The 9,306-nt window shown below is 36.7% G+C and overlaps 1 protein-coding gene and 1 long non-coding RNA gene across 3 annotated transcripts in view; one reads left to right on the forward strand and one right to left on the reverse strand.

Moving 5' to 3' along the window:
* The window catches only part of LOC117109219 (monocarboxylate transporter 13-like), a 51,194-nt gene that overhangs the window by 28,143 nt on the left and 13,745 nt on the right, over window positions 1-9,306 (reverse strand). For both annotated transcript variants that reach the window (XM_033251476.1, XM_033251475.1), the window contains 3 exons: window positions 5,447-5,583; window positions 4,514-5,114; window positions 3,612-3,797 (listed from right to left, as the gene is read on the reverse strand). In XM_033251476.1, coding sequence (XP_033107367.1) covers window positions 3,628-3,797; window positions 4,514-5,114; window positions 5,447-5,583 — 908 coding nt within the window. In that variant the 3' untranslated portion in view covers window positions 3,612-3,627. The remainder of the gene's footprint in view (window positions 1-3,611; window positions 3,798-4,513; window positions 5,115-5,446; window positions 5,584-9,306) is intronic.
* Window positions 495-7,006, forward strand: LOC117109221. Its single transcript, XR_004445487.1, has 3 exons — window positions 495-1,471; window positions 6,481-6,581; window positions 6,856-7,006. It is a non-coding gene; the product is annotated as an uncharacterized LOC117109221 (long non-coding RNA).

The raw sequence follows: 9,306 nt of genomic DNA on the forward strand, positions 1-9,306 counted from the left end.
GTGTGAGAAAGGCCAAGTCCAACTGACTAGGGTAAAGTTATACAAAGTCCAGTTATATTATTAGATTATCTGTATACTCAAGTTGACCATTAAAGCTGTCAAACCAATTTAAGGCATTTATCAGGTGAAGGGTATCGATTTCAATGGTTATGCAAGTTAATACTATTGAACCTTAACACTACATTACATTAAGCCCGGCTCAACGTTAAGCCCGGCTTAACTTTGCCGAGCGTTCAGACTAGCGGGATTAGCCAGGCGCGAGAATTAGCATAATGAACCGTAACCAGGAAATATTGCGCTTGAAACGTAGGCCTACACCCACTCACAAAACACGCAATTGAATGCTGATTGGTCATTTTTTTTACCTGGCGTGCCACCGTGTTTAACTTTCTAAGCCGGGCTTTAATCGTTGCGGGGGGGGGGTGGGGTCTTGCATTGACTTCGGATGACGAAATGACCAATCAGCATTCAATTACGTACGCTGTGAGCGAGCGTACGTTTCGCGAGCAATGTTTAGAAACAGTTTCCTGGTTCCGGTTCATTATTATGCAAATTCTCGCCTGGCTAAACCCGCTAGTCTGAACGCCTGGCAAAGTTAAGCCGGGCTTAACGTTGAGCCGGACTTAACTCAAGCCTGGCTTATCTCCAAGTCTAAACGTAGCCGGTGGCACGCCAAGCCTAGTTACTATAGGAACATAGCCCGGCTTGAGATAAGCCACCTAGTTCAGACTGGCAGGTGGATAAACCAGGTGAGTTGAGCCGGGTTTACCCACCTAGTCTGAACTAGGCCTAAATAGTTTTAAGGATGTCTTTATATTAGCTTTTTGGCTTTTATTTATTCTCTTGTGTAATTTTGTGATTTCCAAATTGATAGGACTAAATTCATTTCTTTTTTTATAGCAAACTAATAATTTATATTTTAAGGTAGACCTACTTGATAATTTGATGTTTTTTTCAGTTTTTGTTATTATATACTTTATTTGAAAACAACACCTTTAAGATCAGTGGTACTCACAACCATTGCGGTGCGTTCAAAATGGTAAAAAGCTAGTAAAATTATAATTGATGCATACAGGTTATGCACAGCATAACAAAAGGTAACAGTCAATAAAATTCAAATTTTAGAATAACAAGTCGTTTTCACCATGAAAATACGTACCACACACCACAAGGATTGACAAAAATGCAAATGATACTTAGGATAGGCCCTACTAATTTACATACAACGACATACAAATTTTAGATTTTTAAAATCATGCTCGTCTTGTGCGGATCGTACGTAACACGCGAATTTACTACTGCAATGAAGATAAAATGTTAGTATGAATGAACGCTATTTTAAATACGGAAAAATAAGATTTTGATGGACATTTAAAAACTATTATTATTTGGAAGATTACCGTAGCCTTGTATTTGGCCTCGTTTTTAGCCAACTATTTGCTGTATCAGGACCAGAAAAAGCAGAAAAAAGGTAGGAATTCAGACCATGAAACAGGGGGTCGTCTTACTCCCGCCATACAACAGTAGTCGTATCGCGGGTCGTCTTATACGCGAGTGTATTATACGGTACCTCTCAAATGGTAAACGTTTAAAAGACCGACAACTAATAAATGTTCAAACTAAATGTAAGTGATGCAAGCGCACATATATTTTTTCTGCTGTTACTGCGGCTATATTGCTCTCTTACTGATATGTCCTTCACTCTTATTGAGCAATTATGGTTTCTTCGTGCACTATCCGTTTCTCCTAGCTGAGCTATAATTTGTCTCCCTTAATGGTATCCGGCTCACTCATTGAGCTCTTTTGGTCTATTCCTATGTTATTTTTTTGTCTTGCTGACTCTCTTTCCCTGATTTATATTAATTCGATTCAACGAATCTATCTCCAAGCCTCCTTTTCGTTTCTCCTATATAAACCTTATTACATTTAACACAAATAATAGCATATATAACATTACTAGAGGTACATGTATATTTCTCTCGAATAGAAAAATTACTGGAAGGTCCTACGATAGTATCCATACATACAACATGCTTACATGTCTTACATCTACTTCTATTACGCCTAGTCATGCCTACATTATCTGCTGCATGTATTGCTTTCAATCTTGACTTAACTAACTGGTCCTTCAAGCTACGATCACGTTTATAAGAAATCATAGGAGGCTTCTTAAAAATGTCTTTGGTGGCTGGGTCTGATTCCAAAATATAATGATTGTCTGTTATAATCTTAGCAATCTTCTTAGAGGTAGGATGGTAAGTTAAAACCAGAGGCGTGCGTTGTGTGGTGTCACGTACTGTTGGATTCAATGCTTCCTCATGAGTAACAGTATGCACTTTCTCCAATGATTTACTACTGATGTCAATGGGATATCCGCATTGATTGAATTTCTTGTTTTTTGATTTTCTTGGGTTTTTTGATTTAAAGTCCTCGTCATTACTACATATTCTTCTGAGTCTCAGAAATTGTGAATATGGTATGGCCTGTTTGCACGATGGTGGATGCGAAGAAGCGTAATTGAGGTAAGTATGAGCATCCCTAGATTTATAATGCACTGATGTAGTGAGCCGTAATTCCTTAATAGATAATTTAATATCTAAGAAAGCCATCGAATTCGAGGAAATTTCATAAGTGAAGTCAATAGCTGGGTGAAAATTGTTAGCGAAATTAATAAATCCATGTAATTTTTCAATGCTCCCACTGGTAACCCCTATGCAGTCATCAATATAACGTTTAAATAGTTCGGGTTTAGGTCCTTTGAATTGTGCCAGGATTTGGTGTTCGAGATGACCCATGAAGAGACATGCAAACGATGGTGCCATTTTGCTACCCATGCTAACTCCAGACATTTTTAGTCGCACTTAGATATTTTTTGGAGAAAGACGGTAACAAACCCCGTATATGCTCAGTGGACACTATAATTCGGCTTTCAGAACTGGTCTTATGTACTACAGCATTTGCCTTTAACCATAAACATTATAAATATTAAATATTATAATTGGTCTTGCGGTAATCCTTTATTCATACGATTTGTACGATTACACAAAGTAGAAATGTACTGTATACTTTGACATCATATTTTTATTCGAATATTTCGAGCACTCCTTTGCTCTTCCTCAGACTAAGACGTATATGTGATATATAGACAGGATGACAAGATAAAGCTAAGTAAAACAGGTTGTCATCTCGCTTGATGAAATTTATTTATACATGTTTCGGGCACAGTCCATCATCATGTACATAAAGCTGTAACATAGAATAGGTACACATATAGTACGGTAATAGGTAAACAAACAATATCACATAATTAACCAACCATAGTAGGAGAAATAAAAACAAAAGACCTATAAATCACAAGAGCTACTATAACACGCACACCCTAGAGGGTGTGTATTTGTATATTAGAGAATCACAAAAAATAATACCATAGCTAAATAAAAAAGATGATATCCAGCAATGACAGATAAAACTACAAAAATATACTATAGTAAATATGAACCAAATAGGCAATACTGTGGTCATTAATAAAATCTAAGGCAAAGGCACAGGCAAAGTACTCATAAAGAAATAATGCTGTAGAAATAAGAATAAAATATATTAGATAAATAGATGTTTCTTGTTTGTTGGTTAATCATTGTCCTCGTCTTGCCGTGGAAACTCAGTGTATGATAAGTCGAAACCCGGTAACATACGTCGAAGAGGTTTGGTGCAAACTAATATTAATATCGCCATTAGCAACATCAGGGCAATTATGATGAACGTCAAATGGTAAGAGCCAAATAAACCCCGAAGTTCGCCTGAAAAAGAAAACAATATTAAAACTGTAATTAAAATTGTATATTAACTGTCATACCCTCGTAAACCTAATTAGGACTATATTAGATATCTTCGGGTCTTATTTGGAACACTGTTTTGATTGTTCGTTTATTTAGAAAAAAAATGTTCCACACACAAATCAGATGAATAATAAAAGATATTCTCAGATAAATTTGGAAATACATAAAGCAAAGTGCGTGGATAAAGACAAAAAAATAACTTTACGACATGTCCACCAGTTTAAAATTAGAACAAAATGAAATGGCGAATCAAGTACCATTACATTAAAAAGAAAACAGGTAGGCCAATACAGGTCTGGTTTAAAACAAAATTAAAGATATTCGTCAAAAATATCAGTAAGGGTCTACTGGGGGCCCTTTTTCCCAACCTAAATGCTCCTATCGCTCATATTTCCCCTTACCCTATCGGGGGGATTCAGCTCCTCATTGGTAGGGCAGGTCATAGCGCAATCATACGTTACCAAAGTTTATTGTCTTGTAATGCTACGGATCAATGCCGTAAGATATGCATACTTTCCTATCACTTAAACTATCTTCTGCATTTTTATATATCGTTAAAAAATCATGATATATAAATTCCAAGCACTAACATCAAACATTATAACATTCTTTACGCTCGATAAGCATATATGCACATTGATTTTAAGCGCAATTGTGATAATTATGCATTTTCATACCAATAACTATTCCAAAGCATAGATTGAGTAATCCAATGAAGGTTGTATTAACACCAAGAATTACTTCGAAGTCATTCCCGATTGAAAGATACCATATAATGACAGTCACTGAAGGCAATACAAATCCAAGTGAAAACCCGAACATAAATGACGATCCTACTAATAATCCGAAATCTTGCACAAATGCGAATACGACCAGACTCGTTGCAGCTAAACATAGACCAGCCAACAATTGCGCCATTGATTTGTTCTTTACAAAGTAAGTAAAGACTATCTGTACACATCGACCTCCAATATTTCCGAATCCGTATACGCTAATGAGTGAAGCTGCGACAAGAGAATCTATTCCAAGCTCAAGTGCGTACGGTACAGCAAAAGTTATCCATGTTATGTAGGGTATATAAAAAAACGCATATACAAACATGTATGGAAGTAATCCAGGAACCGCTACAATATCTTTAATATTTGTAGTTTTTAATGTGATATGTTTTCTTCGGTGATGACCAGTTGGGCGAAACAGTATAGCAGCAATATACATATGCAGACAAAAGCCAGCTAATATCAAATAGGCACCTCTATATCCAAAATGTTCAATTTCTAACTGAAAGAAAGAAAAGAGAAACCTAAATACGGTCATACATGCCATCACGTTATGAACATAATATGGCACATTGGGCTATGTACATTCAACAGTTTTTGTAAACAAATGATAATATTGACAAAGCTTTAGGTCACTAATAAAAATCCTACCGAAAAGATTGTATTGAAAGGAAATGCGCAAATTAGGCCAAAAGGGAGCATCACTTTATTATTGAATTACAATTTCTTTGAATTTTGAACAAGACCAATTGAATTTAAAAGACAGACGAATACAAAGAACTGAAACCGTTTTGTTTATTACAATCATCGAATGATGACAAGATATAAACTCACGTCAAATAACATTGGGAAGACGATTGAAGCAATTCCGACAAATGTAGAGGCAATACTGTTTGCTAATTCGAATTCTTTCTTAAAGTGCACACCTAAAACGGTCAGACCAACATTATAGCAGCTGCTAATTCCAAAACCTGTTTCAAAATTTAATAATATAATTATAATAGTAATAAATATACATTTATAATACGTGAGCTGTTGTGACAAAAAGAGTCTTCTGAAACAAACAAAATGAAAAATGAGTTATTGATATAATTATTTAAACAGATGAATATAGAAGGTTTTTTTGGTCTTTGAATCAGGTTTCTAAGTTGAGTAAAACGGAGGTAAGATCAGATGTCTCTGGCCACTTACTGCACTCGACTCGACGGTCGTCGGCCGACGCGATGTTATGAAAAACGCAACGCCACAACGCGCGGGCAACAAATCGTTTTTACTGACGATCCGTTTACACGGGAACCGACAATCAGCAGACGGCGTCGCGTCATTTAGTGCTCACAGGGAGCAGAGTTCATAGCCGTCGGAAGCATTTTAAAAGTTGTCCGACCAGGATTTTGAAGGCGTCTTGCGAGGTACGAGGTACCGAGCAGGGTGGATTTGGGAGGGTGTGTCCCCCTCTCTTCCGCTTGAGCCGCCAAGGGCCCCGGTGGTAGCGCATTTTGAACGTTTTTAGGACTGTTTTAGAGATTGTGGACATTTAAATGAATCTTGCTACGATATATTTCTACCAGAGCTGTGCACGCTTCTGGACTATAAATCGTCACAAACATTTTGTCTTGGTCCTTACTCAAATTACTATATGATGGTAATAATAATTTGGTGAACCAATGCACAGCGCTCATAGAATTATATTCATTGGCAGATCTGGGGGTGGGGCGGTGGTGTCAGGGTTTGTTGAGATCATTGTGTTTCGTCAATAGCCTTCTTTTCAAGAATACAGTAACTGCACTACACATTATGTGTCGCCAGGTTCCGTCTACGTGTTTTGTTCCGTTCAATGTGATTCGTTAATAGCATTATTTTCTTTACAGGGGTAATAACAAATTGGTGAACCATAACCATTTACTGACTTCTGTTAAACTGGGATGACACAATGTTGGGGCATGGGTCATGACGCAACCCGACTAGTGGTGTAAGTATTTAAAATTTTGAAATTGCCAAAAAAATCCCTTTCAAATAGACTATAACGAAATATACTTTCAACTCATTGGAGATTATTTGTTCGGCTTGTGATATCAACTCTAAAAATAATTTGGCCCTTCAAACAAATTAATTAAGAAACAAATTAATTAAGAACCATATATATATATATATATATATATATATAAATTAAAATTAAAATTAATTTAAATTTAATAAATGCATATGTATTCTTATCGGTATATATTTATTTGAAAAACAAATAGAATTGGGAGAAAGTGATCTGGCCAAAACCGGTGTGGTTCCGACGGCCCTGTGAGTTGTTTTCGTCGTATGCAGTGAGTGCCGAGCATTATCAACATACTTATATCGCCTCCAAAGATAAATAACTGATTTTTTTTTTATATCATTTCTGAAAAATACTTTAACAAATGTGCCTTAAGATACACCTTCACCTTAGGTAACTTAACTCAGATCTTTTGCTATTATGAAATATACATAGGCCTAATAATTTTTGTCAAAATACCAATTTCAAATCAAAATCTCGTTATTTGCAACAAGATGAACATTGTTGAATTTACAATTTACAATTCAAACAAAACTTTAGATATATTTTTTTAAATCAAGTTGATATGCTGGTCGTACATCAAAACTAATTTTGTCACTACAGCTCACTATACACAAATACAAAAAAAAGTGTTGACAACCAACTGAGAAGAGCAGTATTGTGCGAACAGCAATGCAAGAAAATTAAAGAATTACAAGAACAAGAAAGTTTGACCAAATGTATGAAACTATCATAGAGCCAACCACTATAAAGAATTTCAACATTGAATGTAAAAATTGGGAATCCATTGCATCTGACTAAAGCAAATGGAATCTCTATCTAAAAAATTCGACAAAACTTATCGAAGAGAAAAAAAAGATCAACTCAATCTGAAGAAGAATGAGCTACACTATGCAAGAGCATGGTTGTAAAATTCCGTTCTGTGTTTCGCACGTCTCAGGCCCATACCCAGATCCTTTGGATGTGCCTCTATATTCAGGGTTATTAATGATAAAGAATTGATACAGGGCGTACACTCAGTAGAAGTAGAAAACAATTAAAAGTAACTAAGAATATTATAAATATGTTGGAAATGACAACGTACTGAAGTAAATTTAAAGAAATCTGTTAAAGTGTTAGTAGTTCTGATGAATGACGCGTATGAGAAATAGTGGCCAGAAAAACAAAACAATTCCAAAAAAGACTCATTATTATCCATGTTTTTTTTTTTGTTATCCACATTATAGAGGGCTAATTTTAAATGCAGTTTTCCACTTGGTGAATTTATTGCACTACGCGAAAATTGTCGCAATGACCAAAAATCGCGTGAGCGCTTCTTCGTCTTTCTTTCCTTCACTACATGGGCGCGATAGGTTCTTTTCCCGAGCACTGGTTGGCTGGGTATTATTTCAAGAAGTTAAAAACTGTACGTTCTCTAACTCTAAAGTTCACTGATCCGGATACCGCTAACGATTAGCGCTAACCGATCGGGCGTTCTCACGCAGGTGCTAACGGTTAGCGCTAACGGTTAGCTCCCGATCCGGATACTAGGGCTCTCGTGAGAACCAGGATTGAAGCGAACCACCACAAGCGAAAAAGCGAACAATCTGGTGAAGAACTCGCGCATCAAAATTAGTTTGCGCATACGTACGGTCAAATGCTTTTGCTTCGCACGAATAAATTCGTCCGAATCTTGTTTTCCACTAGGCGAATTTATTCGCGCGAATCGAAAGCATCGGTACGCTTCCTGAGCCCTGGTCTTTTGCGCATTTTCCGCTTCGCAAAAACTCAGATAGAAAAGTGAATGCGCATGCGCAGGAACCTACGTGTTTGACTCGCGCGAATAAATTCGCCTAGGCGAATGTATTCGGAGAATCGAGAGTTTTTACACATACGCATGCACAATTAAGAAAATTGTGCGTATAGGCAAACATTTTCGATTCCCTCGAATAAATTTGTTTAAACGTTTACATTGTTTGTGGACAATGTATTTTAAACAATTTAAATTCTCTTATTTTTAAACATGAATTGTTCCATTGGCTTAAGATTTCCTTAAAATGTAAGGTTTCAAGAAAATCGCTCCATGCAGTGAGGAGATTTCTTTTATAGAATTCATCAAATGGTTGTTGTAACAGTTCAGATAGCGAAAGAGAGCAATTCGCTAAAATACAGTAATAATAATTATAATAAAGATTTATAAAGCGCACATCTCCACCAATGGTGCTCAAGGCGCAGTGTCAATTACACCACAAAATCCATAAAATTCCCAGAAGAATTTTAAGCAGAATACAAATACCAATTATCCCATCGAGGCAGTGTTGCCCCCCATATAAGTATGCGCAGATACTCAAAGGCAATAAGTTGAGCATCAGCACCTTCCACCCCAGGATAAGCCCAGGGCTCCACTACCGTGCACTGCAAAAGGAGCAACATTGCGTCGTCAGAGAAAAGTTTTATCATTTTTATTTTATTTTTTAAATAATATAAATTCAACAGAGAAATATCAAGGTTCTCTATACCAGGGGCGGATCCAGAAGTTTTTGTTGGTGGGGGGGGGGGCTATAGGTATATGTGTAAAGTGCCTCCAAGTGCCTGCGGAGGCTAGGTTTGGGAGGAGGTGTCTCCGTCCGATAAGATGGGGTTCAGAGGGGTAGCTGAACGCTTTAGCTAT

Source organism: Anneissia japonica, unplaced genomic scaffold, assembly GCF_011630105.1.
Source record: "Anneissia japonica isolate Jap-2015-1 unplaced genomic scaffold, ASM1163010v1 scaffold146_len77423_cov148, whole genome shotgun sequence".
Classification (NCBI taxonomy): Eukaryota; Metazoa; Echinodermata; class Crinoidea; order Comatulida; family Comatulidae; genus Anneissia; species Anneissia japonica.